This window comes from Homarus americanus, unplaced genomic scaffold (genome assembly GCF_018991925.1).
Source record: "Homarus americanus isolate GMGI-L3 unplaced genomic scaffold, GMGI_Hamer_2.0 scaffold367, whole genome shotgun sequence".
Lineage (NCBI taxonomy): Eukaryota > Metazoa > Arthropoda > Malacostraca > Decapoda > Nephropidae > Homarus > Homarus americanus.
Window position 1 is genome coordinate 8,456,596 of NW_024743709.1, and position 22,014 is coordinate 8,478,609.

Genomic DNA, 22,014 nt, shown 5'->3' on the forward strand with positions numbered 1-22,014 from the left:
TCTCCTCACCCCTACCATGACTTGTCTCCCCTCACCCCTACCATGGCTCGTCTCCCTCACCCCTACCATGGCTTGTTTCCCCTCACCCCTACCATGGCTTGTCTCCCTCACCCTACCATGGCCTGTCTCCCTCAGCCATGCCCCACAAGTGAGGAGTCCCTGTTGGGATTTCCTGATACAGTGAGATGATTAATTGTGTCTCTTCTTGATCCTACCCTCGCTCCCCTCGCTGTTGTTCCCCTCATCTACCTTAACCAGCATCTACCCTCCCTCATCACTTCACCACCCTCTCTCTCCACTCCCCTGTCTCCCCTCATCTTCACCACCCTCTCTCCCCCTCCTGTCTCCCTCATCTACTTCACCACCCTCTCCCTCCTGTCTCCCTCATCTACTTCACCACCCTCCTCCCCCCTGTCTCCCCTCATCTACTTCACCACCCTCTCCCCCTCCCCTGTCTCCCCTCATCTACTTCACCACCCTCTCTCCCCTCCCCTGTCTCCCCTCATCTACTTCACCACCCTCTCTCCCCTCCCCTGTCTCCCCTCATCTACCCTCGCTGCTGCTCTCCCTCATCTTTCAAGCCTTCCCTCCCCCCCCTCCTCTTTCCCCTAATCTCCCTTAACACTATTTCTCCTCTTTTCTCCCTCATCAGCCTTACCTCCATTTCTCCTTTACCCTCATCTACTTTGCTACCACCCCCTTGCCTTGTCTCTCCCCTCATCTCCCTTACCACCCTCTCTCCTCTCTCTTGTCCCTTCATCTCCCTTAACACGATCTTTCTTATCTCTCCGCATCTCCCTCTATTGTCTCTCCCTCACTTAGCTTTCTCTCCCCACATCAACAGTGTCACCATCTCCTTCCCTTGTTTCCCTTCCTTTTCCTGCCTCCCATTTCTCTCCCAACCCCTCTTTTCCCTTTCTTCCCTGTCCCTACTCTCCCCTTCCCTCCCCCATCCCTTCTCCTCTTCCCTTCTCACCTCCCTCCTTTTATCTCCCCCCCCACTTACCTCCTACAGCCCCCAGGGGAGGAGCGACGAAATTTCCCCTGTGTCTCATCACCACCTAGCAGCCGGAGGAGGAACCTAAACTTGTTAGTCTCCGTCAGCAGGACACTCGGACTGTTAGCATGACACGGACTGTCAGCAGGTCATTCGGACTGTCAGCCGGACACTCGAGCTATCAGCAGGACACTCGAAGAATCATACAGACAGACTGACGAATAGGAAAGTTAGGATCAACTGAAGAATAGACACCCCACCTTAACGCTACTGGGGTTTAGTTTATGTTAGGTTAAACTTGGCTAATGTAAGTTATGTTAAGCCAGATTTGATTGTTTGGTTGGTTAGGTTATCTTGGGCTTGATCAGGTTAAGTTAGGCTAGATTTAGTTAGGTTAGGTTAGATCTAGCGTAGGTTTGGCTAGTGAAAGTTAGGTTAGGCTAGCTTAGCTTAGTTTAGCTTAGTTAGCTTAGCTGTAAGGTAGGTTAGTAATAGGTTAACGTTAGGTTAGGTTTGGTTGTTATTAGGTTACGTTAGATTAGCCTTAAGTTAGGTTAGCATTACGTTAGGTTAGATTAGCACTAGGTTAGGTTAGGGTAGGTTAACGTTAGGATTGGTTGTCATTAGGTTAGGGTTAGGTTAGATTAGCGTTGGTTAAGTTAGGTTAGCATTAGGTTGTTGAATTATGAGATGAAATAAGCTGTACTGGGGGACTAATCTTCATGTGATCCGTTTGTTTACTATCTGTGACTCGCTGGGCTAAATGTTTCTTCTCTTGTGTTAATAATTCAGCTCCGCGGGGTTAACATTCCACCTATGTATAATACAGTACACCCCAATGTATACTATCCCCACCTTGTATACTACACCCCAATGTTAATACACCCTTCATGTATACTACACCCTCCATGTATACTACACCCTCCATGTATACTACACCCTCCATGTATACTACACCCTCCATGTATACTACACCCTCTGTATACTACCCTCACCCTGTATTCTACACCCTCCATCTATACTTCACACCACCCTGTATTCTACACCCTCAAAATATACTACACCCCCATGCATACTACACATCCCACATAGAGATTAAACATTTATAAAATTTAGATAAACATTTAGGAAACACTGCTGGCTCCTGTAAACACTGTGAGTGCAAGTAATGATAGCCAGGTCTTGTGGGAAGATACTGTACTGGCATGGTAAATGAATGAGTGATGCTGATAATAACCTGCCTCTCTTGGGGTTGTAGTTTTGGTTGTGTTTGGTTGTGACGATTGAGGCTGTGGGTTGTGATTTTAGGGCTAAGTTATGATTCCTGTGGTTGTATGTGATTGTTATGGTTGAAGCGGCGGGGTGTGGTTGTGATATTTTGGGTTAAGTTGTGATTGTTATGGTTGTGTTTGGTTTTTATGAGTGAAGCTGTGGGTTGTGGTGGTGATTTTTATGGTTAAGTTGTTATGATTCTTTTGGTTGTTGTTGTCGTTGTAGGTGCTGTTGTTGTATGTGGTTGTGATTGTTGTGCTTATGACTGCTGCTATTATGGTTGTTATCGTGGTTAATGTTATTGTTGTGATTATTGTGGTGATTTTGGTTTTATTTGTGTTGTGGTTGTTATGGTGGTGGGTTGTGGTTGTAGTTATTGTTGTGTTTGTTGTTATTATTATTGTTTTTGTGATGATTGTAAAGTTGTTTTATTATTGTTGTTGTGGTTATGGTTGTTGTGATGGTTGTGGCTATGGTTATTGTTGTAGTGGTTGTGGTTATGGTTGTAGTGGTTGTGGTTATGGTTGTAGTGGTTGTGGTTGTTGTGGTGGTTGAACAAGAAAACTGCAAGTCTCTTGAACATGTAAATCACTGTGAACACTTATATAAAAACAGGCAGACTCTTATGGTGGAACACAGACCCGAGACTTATATTAAAATATACACGCGGGGGTATTGGAAGGTGTGTGTGTGTGTGTGTGTGTGTGTGTGTGTGTGTGTGTGTGTGTGTGTGTGTGTGTGTGTGTGTGTGTGTGTGTGTGTGTGTGGGTGAGGAGGGTGCAAAGTACGACGAGGGAGAAAGAGGGTGAGATGGGGAAAGCACGGTGAAAGATGAGGGATAAGGGAGTCAGGGAGTACGATAGGTGAGGATGAATGATGAGGGCGGCAGCAAGGTAAGGGAGGAGGGTGATGGATGAGGATGAGGGGTGAGAGTGGATGAGGAGAGCAGAGTCACCCTGAGCCTCTGTGTGTGTGGACCAACCAACCAGCCTCTGCAGCGTCAGGCATATCCTCATTAAGGCAGCGTTTGTTAGTCTCTCTGATGAGATACTAAAAGGAGACCAAGAGATAAAAAAAACAGGAATTTAAATGAGATACTAGACTGAGGGAGATGCTGGACTGAGGGAGATGCTGGACTGAGGGAGATGCTGGACTAAGGAGATGCTGGACTGAGATACTGGACTGAGGAGATACTAGACTGAGGAGATGCTGGACTGAGGGAGATGCTGGACTGAGGAGATGTGGACTGAGGGAATGCTGGACTGAGGAGATACTGGACTGAGGGATACTGGACTGAGGGAGATACTGGACTGAGGAGATGCTGGACTGAGGAGATACTGGACTGAGGGGAGATGCTGGACTGAGATGCTGGACTGAGGAGATGCTGGACTGAGGGAGATACTGGACTGAGGAGATACTGGACTGAGGAGATACTGGACTGAGGGAGATGCTGGACTGAGGGAGATACTGGACTGAGGGAGATACTGGACTGAGGGTGATGCTGGACTAAGGAGATGCTGGACTAAGGAGATACTGGACTGAGGGAATGCTGGCGAGGAGATACTGGTGAGGGTGATGCTGGACTAGAATGCTGGACTAAGGGAGATACTGGACTGAGAGTACTGGACTGAGGAGATGCTGGACTAAGGAGATACTGGACTGAGGGAGATACTGGACTGAGGGAGATACTGGACTGAGGGAGATGCTGGACTAGGGAGATACTGGACTGGGGGAGATACTGGACTGAGGAGATACTGGACTGAGGGAGATGCTGGACTAGGGAGATACTGGACTGAGGAGATACTGGACTGAGGGAGATGCTGGACTGGGGAGATGGGCTGAGGAGATGCTGACTAGGGAGATCGACTGAGGGAGATACTGGACTGAGGAGATACTGACTGAGGAGATGGACTGAGGAGATGCTGACTAAGGGAGATACTGGACTGAGGGAGATACTGGACTGGGGAGATGCTGGACTAGGGAGATACTGGACTGAGGGAGTTGGACTGAGGGAGATACTGGACTGGGGAGATACTGGACTGGGGAGATACTGGACTGAGGAGATGCTGGACTGAGGGAGATGCTGGACTAAGGGAGATACTGGACTGAGGAGATGCTGGACTGAGGGAGATACTGGACTGAGGGGAATGTGACTGAGGAGATACTGGACTGAGGAGATACTGGACTGAGGAGATGCTGACTGAGATGCTGGACTAAGGGAGATGCTGACTAAGGAGATACTGGACTGAGGGATGCTGGACTGAGGGAGATGCTGGACTGAGGGTGGGGGAGATGCTGGACTAAGGGAGATACTGGACTGGGGAGATACTGGACTGAGGAGATACTGGACTGAGGGAGATGCTGGACTAAGGGAGATACTGGACTGGGGAGATACTGGACTGAGGGAGATGCTGGACTAAGGAGATGCTGGACTAAGGGAGATGGACAAGGAGATACTAGACTGAGGGAGATGCTGGACTGAGGGAGGTACTGGACTGAGGGAGATGCTGGACTGAGGGAGATACTGGACTGAGGAGATACTGGACTGAGGGAGATACTGGACTGAGGGAGATACTGGACTGAGGGAGATGCTGGACTAAGGGAGATGCTGGACTAAGGAGATGCTGGACTAAGGGAGATACTAGACTGAGGGAGATGCTGGACTGAGGGAGGTACTGGATGAGGGAATGCTGGACTGAGGGAGATACTGGACTGAGGGAGATGTGGACTAAGGAGATGCTGGACTAGGGGAGATACTAGACTGGGAGATGCTGGACTGAGGGAGGCTGGACTGAGGAGATGCTGGACTGAGGGAGATGCTGGACTAAGGGAGATACTGGACTGGGGAGATACTGGACTGAGGGAGATGCTGGACTAAGGGAGATGCTGGACTAAGGGAGATGCTGGACTAAGGGAATACTAGACTGAGGAGATGCTGGACTGAGGAGGCTGACTGAGGGAATGCTGGACTGAGGAGATGCTGGACTGAGGGAGACTAGACTGGGGAGGTATTGGACTGAGGTACTGGACTGAGGGAGATGCTGGACTGAGGGAGATACTAGACTGAGGGAGGTACTGGACTGAGGGAGGTACTGGACTGAGGGAGGTACTGGACTGAGGGAGATGCTGGACTGAGGGAGATGCTGGACTGAGGGAGATATATTTCTTTTGGTATTTGCATATAAAAATGGCTTGAGAGTACCGTGGAGTTTCTTGGAGATCGGCTTTGAAGTTTAGTAACAGGTTATGTTGTTTTGGTGCACGTCGGGGGTTCTTTGTTGAGGTGCGGGGAGGGAGGGGGTTGGGTGGGGGGTGAGAAGGGATGAGGAAGGGTGTTGGGGAAAGGGGGGGTGGGGAAGTGCCGTGGAACATAGAAAGATTCTGTTTTTTTATTTGGTTGTCTTTATATGACATGACTTTGAGGTGGAATTAGTGTGTGTGTGTGTGTGTGTGTGTGTGTGTGTGTGTGTGTGTGTGTGTGTGTGTGTGTGTGTGCCCTGACCTGCTCATAACACAGGTACTTTACTGCACCCTTAGCCCGCGTGCGTTAAGACACATGTTCCTCACTGACGCCTCATAATCCTCCCTCACACCTCATAATCCACCCCCACACCTCATAATCCTCCTCACTATAATCCTCCCTCACCTCATAATCCTCCCCACACCTCATAATCCTCCCTCACACCTCATAATCCCAGGCGCATCAATTTCAAGACTCCAGAAGTCTTGAGTTACCCCAGCACACATCAATCTGTATGTATGTGTGTGTGTGTCAAGGATGGGAATACCTCCAAAGGATATTTATTCCCAGGACAACAACAGACCAACTGTGTGGTGTGGTAGGACGCGGCCGTAGATCACCGGGAGACTGGCAGGACTCCCCAGCCACAATAGGATACTCCGGGGTGCTATTAAGACGAGCATAGAGTAGATCCTATAGTGGAAAATATCCTCACCGTTATATATCCAGCTGGACGACATCCTACCAGTTGGTCTTCCTGGAAACTGGGTACCTGGAAACGGGAGACCGGGTACTTGTGACGTAATTCCTTCCTCCTCCTCCTCCTCCTCCTCCTCCTCCTCCTCCTTGTCCTCCTCTTCCTCCTCCTCCTTTCCTCTCTTCTACCTCCTCCTCCTTCCTTCTCCCCTCCTCCTCTTCCCTCCTTCCTTCTCCTCCCCTCCTCCTCTTCTTCCTCCTTCCTCCTTCCTTCTCCTCAACTCCTCCTCCTTCCTCCCCCCACCAGCGAGTCATTAAACTTAATCCTCTTATTCCTAATCACCCGATGCCTCTTCCTCCTCTTTATCAAGTCTTTTTCCTCTTCTTCTTTGACTAATCTTGTTATTATCGGCTTTCCTCCTCCTCCACTTCCTTCCTCCTTCCGTTCTCCTCCTCTTCCTTCCCCTTGTACCGTCCGTCCTTCCTTCTCCGCCTCTCCTCACCCCTTCCTGTCTCCGTTACTCCCTCCTCCTCATCCGTCCCTCCTTCCTTCCTCCTCCTCCTCATCCATCCATCCGTCCCTCCCTCCTGTCTCCATCCCTCCTCCTTCCTCCTGGGACCTGGGTGATATCGGCAGCCAGCGGGTCATTAAACTTGATCTTGGCTCAGCTCTCTCCTGTTTAAACTGGAAGCAATATTTAAACTTGTCACCAGAAGTAATCATCATGAGACACTGACTGACTGACTGACTGCCTGCACCCCTCTCCCTCCCTCCATCCCTCCCTCTCCCCCCTCACCTTCTCCCTCCTTCCCCCTCACCCCTCTCTCCTGGATATTACCACTGGTGTGTCAAACGTAAATAAACTCTGAACTGAATGTAGTATTATATATTATGTGGATCAGTGAAGACACGGTTGGGTTTGGTTAGGTTAGATTAGGTTAGGTTAGGTTAGGTTAAGTTAAATTTAGGCTAGTTTAGGTTAGGTTAGTTTACGTTAGGGTTAGGTTAGTTATAGGTTAGGTTGGGTTAAGTTAAATTTAGGCTAGTTAAGTTTGGGTTAGGTTGGTTTACGTTAGGGTTAGGTTAGTTTTAGGTTGGGTTAAATTTGGGCTAGTTAAATTTAGGTTAGGTTAGTTTACGTTAGGGTCAGGTTAGTTATAGGTTAGGATAGTTTAGTGTTTGGTTATGTACCCAGTATTTAGATTAGGTTAGGTCCCCAGTATTTAGATTAGGTTAGGTCCCCAGTATTTAGATTAGGTTAGGTTAGGTCCCTAGTATTGTGGTTAGGTTAGATCCCCAGTAGTGTGGTTAGGTTAGTTTACGTTAGGGTTAGGTTAGGTTAGTATACGATAGGTCCCCAGTATTGTGGTGGTGTTTATGTTGCATCATCAGTTACAGGGTTAACACAATAGACTCGACACATGATGACAGTGGAGAAACAACCACCATTAAGGTAATCGAATTATCTTTATATGTGGTGTGGGTGAGGTGTGGTGTGGGGGTGTTGTGGTGGGGGTGTTGGTGGTGGGTTGTGTGGTGGGGAGGGGGGTGGTTGTGGGTGGGGATAGACGGATAGAGGTGGGTGGGGGAGTTGAGTTGTATGGTGGGGGGATGGGTGTCTGGTGGGGGTAGACGGGTGGAGTACTGTATGTAGTGGGTGTAAACGAGCGGATATTATGGTGGGTGTGAATGTACTACTTTGTGTACTGGTATGGAGTGTTTGTGTACATAATATAAAAAATATATAAAATAAATTAATATTACTTAAACCAAAAATATTTCTCTCGGTGTCTTGTCCTCTACAGTGCCCAGAGTACTTCAACACTGGCCAGAGTACGGGAATATGTTCTCAGAGTACGTAGCTGTGTTCATCATACGCAACAGCTTTGTTCTTCTGAAATTACGAGGATAAAAATTCTAGTTTGGAAATTCTGGGACGGCAGTATGTTGAGGTGGTGAATGGCGGTGAGGTTTATGTTGGCGTTAGTGTGGTGTTGCGCGTCGTGTGTGGCGTACTGGCCTGTGTCGTGTTGTGTACCGGTAGAGTTTGTACCATTAGTGTACCAGTAAAGTGTTTGTTACCAGTTGAGTGTCTGTACCGGTAGAGTGCTTGTGTACCGGTAGAGTGTTTGTGTACCAGTAAAGTTTTGTGTACCAGTTGAGTGTCTGTACCGGTAGAGTGCACCTGGGAACACATTAGATTGACCCACACAGGTAGTTTATATATATATATATATATATATATATCAACACCTGTTTCATTACAATATAAACAAGTGTAAATTGAAAAGTAATTGATATTTATATGACAGAAATTACTCGCATTGTATAATTAAGTTTAATAATGTATATATTTGATAGTTTACTGAATATTAATGATAGTTAGGTGCATGATAAGCAAAACCTAACCTAACCTAACAATGAAACTTAACCTAATCTAACCTAAACTAACCTAAACATAACATTGATATAAACATAAAAGCGGGGTTACTTAAGAGCCGCCTCCCAAGCTTATTTCACCTGAAGATTAACTATCGTAAAGCCACCTGGCGCGATTAGGTTTGGTTAGGGAGTGTTAATTTAAGATGGGTTATGTTATGGTTAGGTTAGGTTAAGATGGGTTAATTAGGTTGAGTTAGATTTGGTTAGGTTAGAGAAGGTTAGGTTATATTAGGTTAGGTTAGGTTAGGTTAGAACATATTCCAAAACACATATTCCTACATTCCCAACAACCCACATTCTCACACAGAACCAAAACATATTCCAACACACAATTCCCGATCAATTCCAGAAACCCATATTACAACACAATTCTAGCATTCCCATTCCCTTCCAATTCCAGAAGCCACATAACACATGCAGTTCCCGATTCACTCATTCTAAAATGTATATTCCAGTGGCAATGTTTTTTTTTTTTACTGTTCATTCCAGTCTTCAAATTCCAATTCCCATTCCCGTCCAGGTTGGGGAGACGGCCCTGTTAACGAGGCCTCCCTGGGCGGCGTCTCTCTCACACACACACGAGAGAGAGAGAGAGAAAGAGAGCAAACTTTTACTGTGCTGAAAGCTACCGTAGCCCTTACTGAGACAAAGTGAGTAGAGAGAGAGAGAACAAACTTTACTGTACTGAAAGCCGTAGCCCTTACTGAGACAAAGTGAGTAGGGAGAGAGAGAGAGAGAGAGAGAGAGAGAGAGAGAGCAAACTTTTACTGTACTGAAAGCTACCGTAGGCCTTACTGAGACAAAGTGAGTAAGAGAGAGAGAGAGAGAGTTGTCGAAATTCAATACTTGTTAACTTGGAACACTCTCGTACGGTTACTCAAAGACAGACCATTTTATAAAAGAATTCTCATCGTATTCAGGATTTTCCGTTCGGCTTTACACTTTTATACTGGATTTAAAAATTGAATTACCTGTATTTTACCTGGAGTGATGTTGAGGGTGGTGGTGGTGGTGGTGAGACACACACACACACACACACACACGCACACACACACACACACACACACACACACCCCAGTTCGACCCTTTAAACTGATATATTTGCATTGCAATTGATGCCTCCCACATTGATTTCCTCGACGACTGTTTACTCTCTCTCTCTCTCTCTCTCTCTCTCTCTCTCTCTCTCTCTCTCTCTCTCTCTCTCTCTCTCTCTTCTTCTTCTTCTCTCTTTTTTTCTTCTCTCTCTCTCTCTCTCTCTCTCTCTCCTGTCTGCTTTCTTTCTTTCTCTCTATATATTTTTTCTCTCTCTCTCTCTCTCTCAGCATACATGAACATATAAATATTTTCTCTCGCCTCTCCTGAATTATTAAGTTTTGTTTTATTAATGTTTCTTCTTCACTTCCTCTTCTGTTTGTTCATCTAATTCTTCTGTTTAATTGGATTCTCTCTTCTTCCCAGTTTATCACGATGTGTTTTATTATTGTTTCGTTTATTTCTCGTTTATTTCTTTTTCCTGATGTTTTGTTGCTATTGTTTTTTGTTGTTTTGTTGTTGTTTTGTTTATTATTTTGTCTCCATTTTATTACTATATTCGTCTTTATGGTTGATCATCAGGTAAAATAAGCTGGGGAGATTAATTATCAGGTGAAATAAGCTGGGAGATTAGTCATCGGGTAAAATAAGATGGGGAGATTAATTATTTATCAGTTAAAATAAGCTGGGGAGGTTAATAATCAGGTAAAGTAAGCTAGAGTGGTTAATAATCAGGTAAAATAAGCTGGGAAGGTAAATTGCCAGGTAAAATAAGCTGAGGTGGTTAAGTATCTGGTAAAATAAGCTGGGGAGGTTAATCATCAGGTAAAATAAGCTGGGGAGGTTAATTAACAGGTAAAATAAGCTAGTGTGGTTAATATTATTTGGTAAAATAAGCTGGGGAGGTTAATGATCAGCTTATTTTACCTGATGATTTAGGTAATCATCAGGAAAAAATAAGCTGGGGAGGTTAATGATCAGCTTATTTTACCTGATGATTTGTGGTAATCATCAGGTAAAATAAGCTGAAGTAATTAATCTTCAGGTGATAAAAAATCCAAGCACACATTATTTCTTGACTTATAAACAAGACAAAGAGAGGTAAGGTTGAGGGCTGCCGTCATCTCCACTACTTCGTCGAAAAGAACTTAAAGAAAATCAGTATAATTTTCTTCCCATCTTTACGGTTCCTACCAATTCCAGCATCACTTACCACCCAGAGTAAGGACAGTCGTAAACCACTCGTACACACTAGCATTATATTTACCCATGAGATGCCATACAATTCTTGCCTTTACGGAGTGTTGGTCGTAAGGCCGTGTTTGGTCCTCTAGTTGGCAGCTTCAACCTCTTATGTATACTTCACATTCTTATAAAGTCTTAAGGTATTTTTTTCTTCTATTAAAATCTTTAACCGTTTTACTTAATTTACGGGACAATAATGTGGCCGCTGAAAATATGGCCGAAAACTTATAGAGATTCAGCCGTAATGTTGGTTGTCATTCCCAGTTATTTTAAGATTATGTATAACGAACTTTTACAACGGAGATGTGGTTTAAGAATTACGGATGGTATGTTATGAAATGATATAGTGATTATATATGTTTGTTTGTTATTCATAATTATGTGAAAGAAATATTGGATCATGTGAAGATTAGCCCCTCCAGCTTATAGGGGGGTGTTTGGTTAGGTTGGATGGGGTTAGTTTTGGTTAGGTTAGTTTATGTTAGGTGAGTAAGGTTAGGTTAGTTTACGTTAGGTGAGTAAGGTTAGGTTAGGTGAGTAAGGTTAGGTTAGTTTACGTTAGGTGAGTAAGGTTAGGTTAGTTTAGGTTAGGTGAGTAAGGTTAGGTTAGTTTACGTTAGGTGAGTAAGGTTAGGTTAGGTTATATTCGGTGAGTAAGGTTAGGTTAGTTTAGGTTAGGTGAGTAAGGTTAGGTTAGTTTAGGTTAGGTTAGTAAGTTAGTTTGGTTTCGGTTGGTAGGTTGGGTTAGTTTAGGTCTAGTTTGAGGTGAGTAGGTTAGGTTTAGGTTGGGTGAGTAAGTTAGGTTAGTTTATGTTAGGTGAGTAAGGTTAGGTTAGGTTAGTTTAGGTTAGGTGAGTAAGGTTAGGTTAGTTTAGGTTAGGTTAGTTTAGGTTAGTTTAGGTTAGGTGAGTAAGGTTAGGTTAGTTTAGGTTCGGTGAGTAAGGTTAGGTTAGTTTAGGTTAGGTGAGTAAGGTTAGGTTAGTTTAGGTTAGGTTTGTTGAAGTTAGTTTAGTTTCGGTTGAATTAGAATACGTCAGATTGGGTCAAATTAGATCAGGTTAGGTCTAGTTTGATTAGATTTGGTTAGGTTAGTTTGGTATAACGGTCCATAGCAATAAGGTATAATAAACATGAGAGCTAATCTTCATGTGACCCAAGACACCATATATAAACTGTTACCTCACAAGGATGATTCAGTAACACTATGAACAAGACAAAGACGACCCGAGAATTACTGCCCAAGCCTGACCGAGACAACATGGTGATTAGATGTTTTCCTTCTGTCTTAATTACGAGGAAAAAAACTTTACGATCTTTTGAGAAACAGGCAAGCAGCACCCACCCACCCACCATACCTTAGTGACGCCGAGTAGAGCTTTTATTGCGTGTGAGAGAGAGAGAGAGAGAGAGAGAGAGAGTTGTAAAGTGAGTGTGAGGGAATGAAAGTTAAATAAAAAGGTGATGTTCTGGTACTGACTGTTGCTACTTGTATTAAATATTTTGTAATTGCTATGAGAGTTTGTGTTAAGGAAGGGGTGACTGTGTGTTGGGGAGGTGTAGGGTGTGTGTGTGTGTGTGTTGGGGAGGTGTAGGGAGTGTGTGTGTGTGGAGGTAGGCGTGTGTGTGTGTTGGGGAGGTGTAGGGAGGGGGGGGGGCTGGGGAGGTAGGAAGGGGTGACTGTGTGTTGGGGAGGTGTAGGGTGTGTGTGTGTGTGTGTTGGGGAGGTGTAGGGAGTGTGTGTGTGTGTGTGTCAGAGGTGTAGGGGAGTGTGTGTGTGTGTGTGTGTTGGGGAGGTGTAGGAGTGTGTGTGTGTGTGTGTTAGGGAGGGAGAAGGAGTGTTAGTGTGTTGGGGAGGGTGAGAGTTTGTGGTGGGGTAGTGGAAGGTTTTGTGTGTGTGTTTATGATACACACACACACACACACACACACACACACACACACACATATCTCTGACCATCACCCGCACATACAAATTACATCATTCAGAGAAAAATATTCCCCTAATGAAGCTATAATTAGTTACCTGTCACTCATTGAGTGAGATCATTAGTTAATTAAATACAGGTACTTATCACACAGGTAAACAGATGTCCGGGTGATGGTCGTAAGATTTAATTAAAGATGAACAGCGAATTAAGATGTTTATATTAAAACTCATCCTTTATTTACTCTCTATCTTGTTCCTAAAATCATTAAAAAAAGCATAAAAATAAAATCCCTTCATCTTCTTTCCTCTCCCCACAATTATAAATAAAATACAGAAAGAAAACTCCTCCCTCTCTGTTTTCCCTTTCCTCCAAAAAAATAAAATCGCCATCTCCCCTTCATACCCTGAGGTCCAAAAATAACACTCACAAATTAAACGCCAAAAAGAACTCACATCCGAACCTTCCCATGCCATCCAATATTAATAAAACTAAAAATAAAATAAAGAAAACTCTCCTTTTACCCCTCCTCCCCCTCAAGCACCTTCGTCCCGAGCTAAAAAAAAACACAAAAAAACGCGAAAAATAAACTCGAAAAAGAACTCCCGGCCTGACCCCCTAAAACTGAAAACAAACACCAAATAAACACAGTATAAACTCCCACCCACCCCCCAACCGAGCTAAAAAAATAAAAAATAAACGCAAAAAATAAAAGAACTCTCACCCTCAGCCCTTCAAAAAAAAAATGGCGTTCGAGCATTGTTTTGTGTGTTCAGGAAGTTAGTTGTGTGGGGAGTACCCAGGAAGTCGATAGGCAGACGCAGAGAGAGCGAGAGAGAGAGAGAGAGAATGGTGAACAGACATACAGACAGAATGGTGAACAGAGACAGACAGACAGACAGAATGGCATGAGAGACAGAGCAGGAAGGTGCAGCTCAGAGAGAGAATGGTGAACAGACATACAGACAGAATGGTGAACAGAGACAGACAGACAGACAGAATGGTGAACAGACATATAGACAGAATGGTGAACAGAGAGACAGACAGACAGACAGAATGGTGAACAGAGAGACAGACAGAATGGTGAACAGAGAGACAGACAGACAGACAGAATGATGAACAGACAGACAGACAGAATGGTGAACAGAGAGACAGACAGAATGATGAACAGAGAGACAGACAGACAGACAGAATGGTGAACAGAGAGACAGACAGACAGACAGAATGGTGAACAGAGAGACAGACAGACAGACAGAATGGTGAACAGAGAGACAGACAGAATGATGAACAGAGAGACAGACAGAATGATGAACAGAGAGACAGACAGAATGATGAACAGAGAGACAGACAGAATGATGAACAGAGAGACAGACAGATGGTGAACAGAGACAGACAGACAGACAGAATGGTGAACAGACATACAGACAGAATGGTGAACAGACAGACAGACAGACAGACAGAATGGTGAACAGAGAGACAGACAGAATGATGAACAGAGAGACAGACAGACAGACAGAATGATGAACAGAGAGACAGACAGAATGATGAACAGAGAGACAGACAGACAGACAGACAGATCCCAGCTGATGTGTTGTAAAGAGTCTCAGTCTTGTTTGGGGGTGATTTTGAAGGCCGTGTTGTTGTTATGGAAGAGACACCCTAAGTTACACGTCTTCACATCAGCAAAATTGAGGACAATATATTCGATGGAGGAACTTTTAGGAAACTTTATATTGAACTTTTATTTTAGGTTTGGTTAGTTAGGTTAGGTTAAGTTACCCAGCTATGAATCGACGCACATTTTAGTATATATAACACTAATGATATAAGCAGTGTTGTGTTCAGGGGGTTCAAGAACACATGTGTGTAATAATTATGATAATAATAATAATTAATTGTTTATTGAAAAAGTTCTGCAGCCCGAAGGCTGAAAATATACATTGGACATAAATGACATATTTCATGCATTGACATTGGTGGTTTGAGAAAACCTTCATTAGAGAAAAGGAACATACAGTGAACATACAGACTAATGTTTACAGTAGTCACGTACATCCATCTTGTGCGCTGAAGTGTTGAACAACAGACACGTAGTGTAGTAACTCCCTCAAAGATAGTGTTATGAGGGGCCTCACTTGGTGTAGTAGTTCCCTCACAGATGGTGTGTGTGTGTATTTCCCTGGGCCTAAAATAATTAAGTCCTTTTCCAAAATTCCAAGTCCTTCCCCTCAGGGTCCAGGTGGAGTCAAGTGGCCTGAGAGTCTTGGCCAACCCTCCCTCCCTCCCTCCCTGCTCCTCAACACGCATTATCTTCTTTCCAGTTCTCACCACACCCTGCAGTCCTCCCATCCTCTCTCCCTACCTTACCCTCCCTCCCTTTCTCTCTCTCTCGCTCCATCCCTCTCCTCCTCATCTAACTCTCCTTCTGATCCTCCCTCCATCCCTCTCTGTCCCTTCCATCACTCCCTACCTCCTACCCATCACACCCTTCCCCATCTCTCCTTCTCTTCATTTGTTACACCCACTCTCACCTAACCCCTCTCTCTCTCTCTCTCACACAACACACACACACCCCCAACTCTCTTTACCTCCCACCACACACCTCACACTACTCCTCCGGCCCCTAACCCTCCAGTGTCCGGGTGGGTGTGGTACAGGAGGCGTGGCGGCGGTGTTGACATCAGGAGAGAGACCTGAAGCTGAGGTTTTAGAAAATGGAGGCTAACAGGAATCACGGCGGCTGGGAATGCCTAGGTGCTGGGGTGGCAGGGGTGTGAGAGTGGCAGGGATGTGTAGGGGGTATGTAGAGGTGGGAGGTATAGAAGATGTGGAGGGTTGAAGGTTGTAGGGGTGTGGGTAGGGATGTGGGAGGAGCGGAGGAGGGTGTGTAAGCTTTGACGGGGTGAGGAACGTTTAGAGAGGTGGAGTCTCTGACAGAGGGTGTAGTTGGTGTAGAGAGGTTGAAACAAGGGTGTGGAGGCCGTGATAGGCATGGAGGCCAGGCGGGGTGTGGAGGCTGTGGCGGGGTGTGGAGGGGCAAGTAAGTCCGGTACACTCTGAGAAAGTAGGCGAGGCCGAAAGTACACCTCGAGACTAAACAGTAAGTTGACATCTGAGGCCGAAGTCTTGTTTACTTGTTCCAGCGAAGAGGAGAAACCTTGCCTGGAGACCTTTGGAAGCCTTGAAGAGTGTTAGACTGACCCCTTCCCTAAAAAGGTTCCTGATCATCTAGACTGTTGTGGTTAGTTTGCAGGCGGTGTGTGTGTGTGTGTGTGTCTGTCTGTGTGTGTGTGTGTGTGTGTGTGTGTGTGTGTGTCTGTCTGTGTGTGTGTGTGTGTAAGGTTTAACCAACAGACAGAAAACACAGTACAAAACCATAACACAGGTCTTTCGTTACCTCAGTACAAAAACCAATTTAACGCTTCGAAAAAGTTAAGTGAAAATGTGCGCCCAAATTTCCCGCCCAGAATCTCGGTAACGTATGAAAACTAAATCCAGTTTCCCCTGAAGTCAAATAAGATTATGCGCCAGAAGTTCTTTTAGGAGAAGGAAATTGGTGTGTGGGGGTCGTTCTTCACTGACAATTTCCCGTTTAGTATGATAATTGAGGGCAGGACTGAAGGACGCATCCCCCCCCCACCACGAGACTGTTCTTCTGGTCTCTCTTACTCCGGCGTTTTTTACGACTGACTTAAATTATGGCGCCACATTTTGTTTATTTGTGTTAACTCTCCGTTCATGGGTTTCTTTATCTTCTTTTTTTATTATATTATTATTATTATTATTATTAGTATTATTATCATCATCATCATTATATTCCCACGACACATGAACGGGATATATTTATTTTAATGAAGTAAAATTACCCAGCTTATAGCACTTGTATTTTCAGTCTTACATCTTTGGTCTACTGGAAGACATAGACGTTGAGGGAGTTTGATCATTTAAAAGTTAAAAAATCAAACTTATTAAATATTTCGTAATACAGTATATATTCCTATGACAGTTTAACTCTCTCTCTCTCTCTCTCTCTCTCTCTCTCTCTCTCTCTCTCTCTCTCTCTCTCTCTCTCTCTCTCTCCGTATATATTTTTACTATTATTTTTCATTTTTATTTATTTAGCCTAACCTAACCTAACCTAACCTAACCTAACCTAACCTAACCTAACCTAACCTAGAGAGAGGATGAAGAAATAAAGGTTGAGGAAGACAGGGGGAAGTAAGAAGTAACAAGAGAAGAAACACAAGAACAAGAAAAGAGGAAAAAGTAGAATTATGAATAACCACAGAAGTAGCATAGGACCGATAACTGTGGAAGAGAAATACTCGATTGACCAAACCTATAACAAATGGGGGAATAACAAGGTGATGAAAAAGAAGAGAAGAGAAATCTCGCTATTACAGTGGAGGGAGAGAGTGACGGAGGGACGGAGTGATGGAGGAGGTAGGGAGTGGTGGAGGGAGAAGGGAGGGAGGGAGAGTGGTGACGAAGGGAGGGAGTGGTGGTGGAGAAGGCAGGGAGGGAGAGAGTGGCAGAGAAGGGAAGGAGAGAGAAAGTGACGGAAGAGATATGGAGTGGCGGAAAGAGAGAAAGAGAGAGAGAGAAGTTGAAGGGGCAGAGAGGGCATTAGTGATGCAAGGTGCAGTAGGGAGGTGGTGGTGGTGGTGGTGTGTGTTGCAGGTTGCACGTCTTCAAGATCAATGGGAGGAAACTCTTTGTTGCCAGGTTCCTCTCCTCCTTCCAGACGTTGGTGCTGGCAAATTGTGTTACCTTAGGGTGAGGGTATGATGTGATCTTGAGTGGTGTGATCCTGGCTGTTGAGGGGGGATGATGTGATCTTGAGTGGTGTGATCCTGGCTGTTGAGGGGGATGATGTGATCTTGAGTGGTGTGATCCTGACTTGAGGGGTATGATGTGATCTTGAGTGGTGTGATCTTGGCTGTTGAGGGGGGGATGATGTGATCTTGAGTGGTGTGATCCTGACTGTGTGTGTGTGTGTGTGTGTGTGTGTGTGTGTGTGTGTGTGTGTGTGTGTGTGTGTGTGTGTGTGTGTGTGTGTGTGTGGGGAACTGGTTTGATGTGATCTTGGTGGTGTGATCTGACTGTTGGGGGGGATGATGTGATCTTAGTGGTGTGATCCTGACTGTTGGGGGGATGATGTGATCTTGAGTGGTGTAGTCCTACGGCTGTTGAGGGGGGATGATGTGATCTTGAGTGGTGTGATCCTGGTTGTTGGGGGATGATGTGATCTTGGTGGTGTGATCCTGACTGTTGAGGGGGATGATGTGATCTTGAGTGGTGTGATCTTGACTGTTGAGTGGTGTGGTCCTGACTGTTGAGTGGTGTGATCTTGACTGTTGAGTGGTGTGATCTTGACTGTTGAGTGGTGTGATCTTGACTGTTGAGTGATGGCGACCCTAACCTATCCTAATCGAGATAACCTAACCTAACCAAACCTAACCTAACCTAACCTAACCTAACCAAAATCAAACCAAACCAAACCTAACCTAACCTAACCTAACCTAACCTAACCAAACATAGTCGGCAGCAGGAAATGAGATCACACAGTCAAGAATACAAGATGACTACTGGAGCATCAGTATGTAGATCATAGCCCACAACCTCCTTCTCCCTACCTCCCTCCTTCCCTCCTTCCTTCTCTCCCTCGCCCCTTCCTTCCTTCTCTCCCTCCTCCCTTCCTTCTTTCTCTCCCTCCTTCCCCCTTCCCTTAGTATCCCTCACTCCTTCCTTCCTTCTTTCTTTCCCTCCCTTAGTATCACTCACTATCTTTCTCCCTCCCTCCCTCCTCCCTCTCCTCCCCTCCTCCCTCTTTCCCCTCTCCCTCCTCTTCCCCCTACATCCCGTATTCCTCCTCCTCCTCCCTCGTGGCTTCCCAATATTGGTAACATAAATCCTCTCCCTGAGACTGGGTGGTGGGTCATGTGTAGCTGCCGGCGTGGGCGTGTGTCCCCGCCCTTCCTAGCACGCCCACGACTGTTTTGTGTGTGTGTGTAGAGAGACAACAACACCATGGTCAGATACAATACGTGAGGTGCACACATTCGGGTATGGGCGTACACACATGTATGTAAGCGTGGGCATAAGCACCTCAGTCGTACGTGTGGGCGTGAGAGCGAGGGCGGACACACACACACACACACACACACACACACACCTTTCAATTAGCATAACCTGCTTTTACACCTCCGTCTGTGTTAAGAAACATTACTTTATTATTTTAAGTCTGACTGTCAATATATAGCCGAGTTTATCTGTCTGTCAGCTGGCCTGTCTGTAAGTGTTTGCCTGTCTGTCCGTCTGTGTGTGCTCTGTGTTCATCTCTCTCTTTCTGTCTTGTTATTATCCTGTCTATTATTCTTTCTATCTGCATCTCTTAATTTTTATGTTACCAATTTGTGAATACTTGCACTTAATATCACCACCACCACCACCACTCATCACCACCACCACTACCACCCCTACTCATCACCACCACTACCACCACCCCTACTCATCACCACTACTCATCACCACCACCATCACCACCACCACTACCACCCCTACTATCACCTCACCACCACCACCACTACCACCCCTACTATCACCTCACCACCACCACCACCACCCCTACTATCCTGCCTACACCCACCACCACTCATCACCCACCACTACTACCACCACTACTCTCATCACCACCACTCATCACCACCACCATCACCTCAACTAAACACAGTTAATCAACACGTTTGTTTTATCTTCTTTTACAGAGTAGCTGTGACGTCATCTGAAGCTGTGGACCACTTCACACACACACACACACACACACACACACACACACACACACACACAGGAGCCTGGCACCAGTGTGTGTTGACTCGGGCACAAGGAACGCTGCCTTACAAGTGGGTTTGTATAATTCATCGTGATCTGGAAGGGTGAAAAACGTGTTAGTTTATTTTTGTGTTTATGACCTGTGTTTAGTACAGTTCAGTGTGTGTGTGTGTTTACTGACCTGACTGATGGATGTTTTAGGTGTGTTTAGTACAGTTCAGTGTGTGTGTGTGTTTACTGACCTGACTGATGGATGTTTTAGGTGTGTTTAGTACAGTTCAGTGTGTGTGTGTGTGTTTACTGACCTGACTGATGGATGTTTTAGGTGTGTTTAGTACAGGTCAGTGTGTGTGTTTACTGACCTGACTGGTGGATGTTATTCACGTGTGTAGGATGTTTAATTTCTTCATGTATTTAATAAAGCAAGCAATGGCGAAGTCTCCGCCATCTTGGTTTTTAATCGCTAAAGGAAATTACGATAAAAATTTTCCCTTTTCCTCCTTTCCCTCCCTTCACCATCATCCTTCACTTCCCTCCTCTTCTTTCCCATACCATCCCTCCTCCATTTTTCTCTCTTTTTTCCTTCTCTTCCAACTTCTTCCTTTACCATCTCTCCTCCTCTCTCCTCTTCCCTCTTCCCCTCCACTCCCCTCCCCTTCTTCCCATTCCTCACCACCCCTCTCCCCCTTTTTCCCCTCTCCTCTTCCCTCTCTTCCAATTTCTTCTTCCCTTACCATCGCCCCTCCCCGCCTCTCCCCCCTCCCCTCTTTGTTTTCCTTAATAATATCTCTGAGTTTCCTTTATAAACTTGTACATTTTTTTCTCATATAAATTGTGTCGCCTTTTGGACTAATAATTCCTTTTAATTTAAATCTAAATTTGTTATTTTTGTTTTTATTTTCTTTATTAGTCTTGTTTTTACTTTATTATTGGTATTAGATTATATATTTATCCCATTTATTTTGTTGTTTTGATTTTATATTATTATTTATTTTATTTTATTACTTTAATTTATTATTATTATTATTATTATTATTATTATTATTATTATTATTATTATTATTATTATTACTTAACAATTTTATATTTCATACTTATATTTTTAATTATTTCCTCTATATATTTACTCTATGGTGACCTTCAGTATGTGGGAGCAGCAACATGGGGGTGGGAGCTGCAACATAGGGGTGGGAGCATCAACATGGGGGTGGGAGCAGCAACATGGGGGTGGGAGCAATGTATGGGGTGGGAGCAACAACATATGGGGGTGTGAGGAGCAACAACATGGGGGGTGGGAGCAGTAACATGGAGTGGGAGCAACAACATGGGGGTGGGAGCAACAACATGGGGGTGGGAGCAGTAACATGGAGGTGGGGCAGCAACATGGGGTGGGAGCAGCAACATGGGGGTGGGAGCAGCAGCATGGAGATGGGGAGCATTAACATGGGGGGTGGGAGGCAGCAACATGGGCGTGGGAGCAGCAACATGGGGTGGGAGCAGCAACATGGGCGTGGGAGCAGCAACATGGGGGTGGGGAGCTCAGCAACATGGGAGATGGGGCAGTAACATGGGGGTGGGAGCTTGTGGCAGCAGGGGGTGGGAGCAACAACATGGGGGTGGGGAGCAGCAGCATGGGGGGTGGGGCAGCTAACATGGGCGTGGGAGCAGCAACATGGGGGTGGGGCAGCAACATATGGGCGTGGGAAACAGCAACATGGGAGTAGAAGAATCATGTTTGTGTTAGATAAATAGGCGCCGCCAGTCTGGTGTTGGTAGGTAAAAATACCGCCGAGCGATACTCCAGTTTTTTGCCAGCAAAATATGTTAGAGAAGCGGTGGAGGCTGGCACATTGGAGGCTGTAGCAGTGGCGGCTGGCGGTGGAGGCTGTGGAGGCTGGTGGAGGCTGTAGCGGTGGAGGCTGTAGCAGTGGAGGCTGTGGTGAGGTGGAGGCTGTAGCGGTGAGGCTATAGTGGAGAGCTACTAGTGGTGGAGGCTGTAGCAGTGGCGGCTGTGGCGGTGGCAGCTGCTTGTGGCAGTGGAGGCTGTGATGAGGTGGAGGCTGTAGCAGTGGAGGCTGTAGCAGTGGCGGCTGTGGTGGTGGAGGCTGTGGCGGGCTGTGGTGGAGACTGTGAGTGGTGGCGGCTGTGGCAGTGGCGGCTGTAGCAGTGGAGGCTGTAGTGGTGGAGGCTGTAGCGGTGGCGGCTGTAGCGGTGGCGGCTGTAGTGGTGGCGGTGAAAATCAACCCCACCAAATTTTACATACGATGGTGAAGTGGTTATTGCATTCGACTGGTAGTCAAGTGATCCCGGGTTCGACTTCGACTCTCCA

General features: G+C 45.5%; 2 protein-coding genes across 2 annotated transcripts in view; one reads left to right on the top strand and one right to left on the bottom strand.

Annotated features, from left to right (window-relative positions):
• The window catches only part of LOC121877463, a 149,403-nt gene that overhangs the window by 74,385 nt on the left and 53,004 nt on the right, over positions 1-22,014 (top strand). The window lies entirely within an intron of this gene.
• LOC121877462 (proline-rich protein 36-like) overlaps positions 3,792-22,014 on the bottom strand; it is an 18,471-nt gene continuing 248 nt past the window's right edge. Inside the window, exons 2-5 of the mRNA XM_042383228.1 lie at positions 21,535-21,903; positions 18,039-18,230; positions 17,625-17,793; positions 3,792-4,680 (exon numbers count right to left, since the gene is read on the bottom strand). Coding sequence (XP_042239162.1) covers positions 3,792-4,680; positions 17,625-17,793; positions 18,039-18,230; positions 21,535-21,903 — 1,619 coding nt within the window. The remainder of the gene's footprint in view (positions 4,681-17,624; positions 17,794-18,038; positions 18,231-21,534; positions 21,904-22,014) is intronic.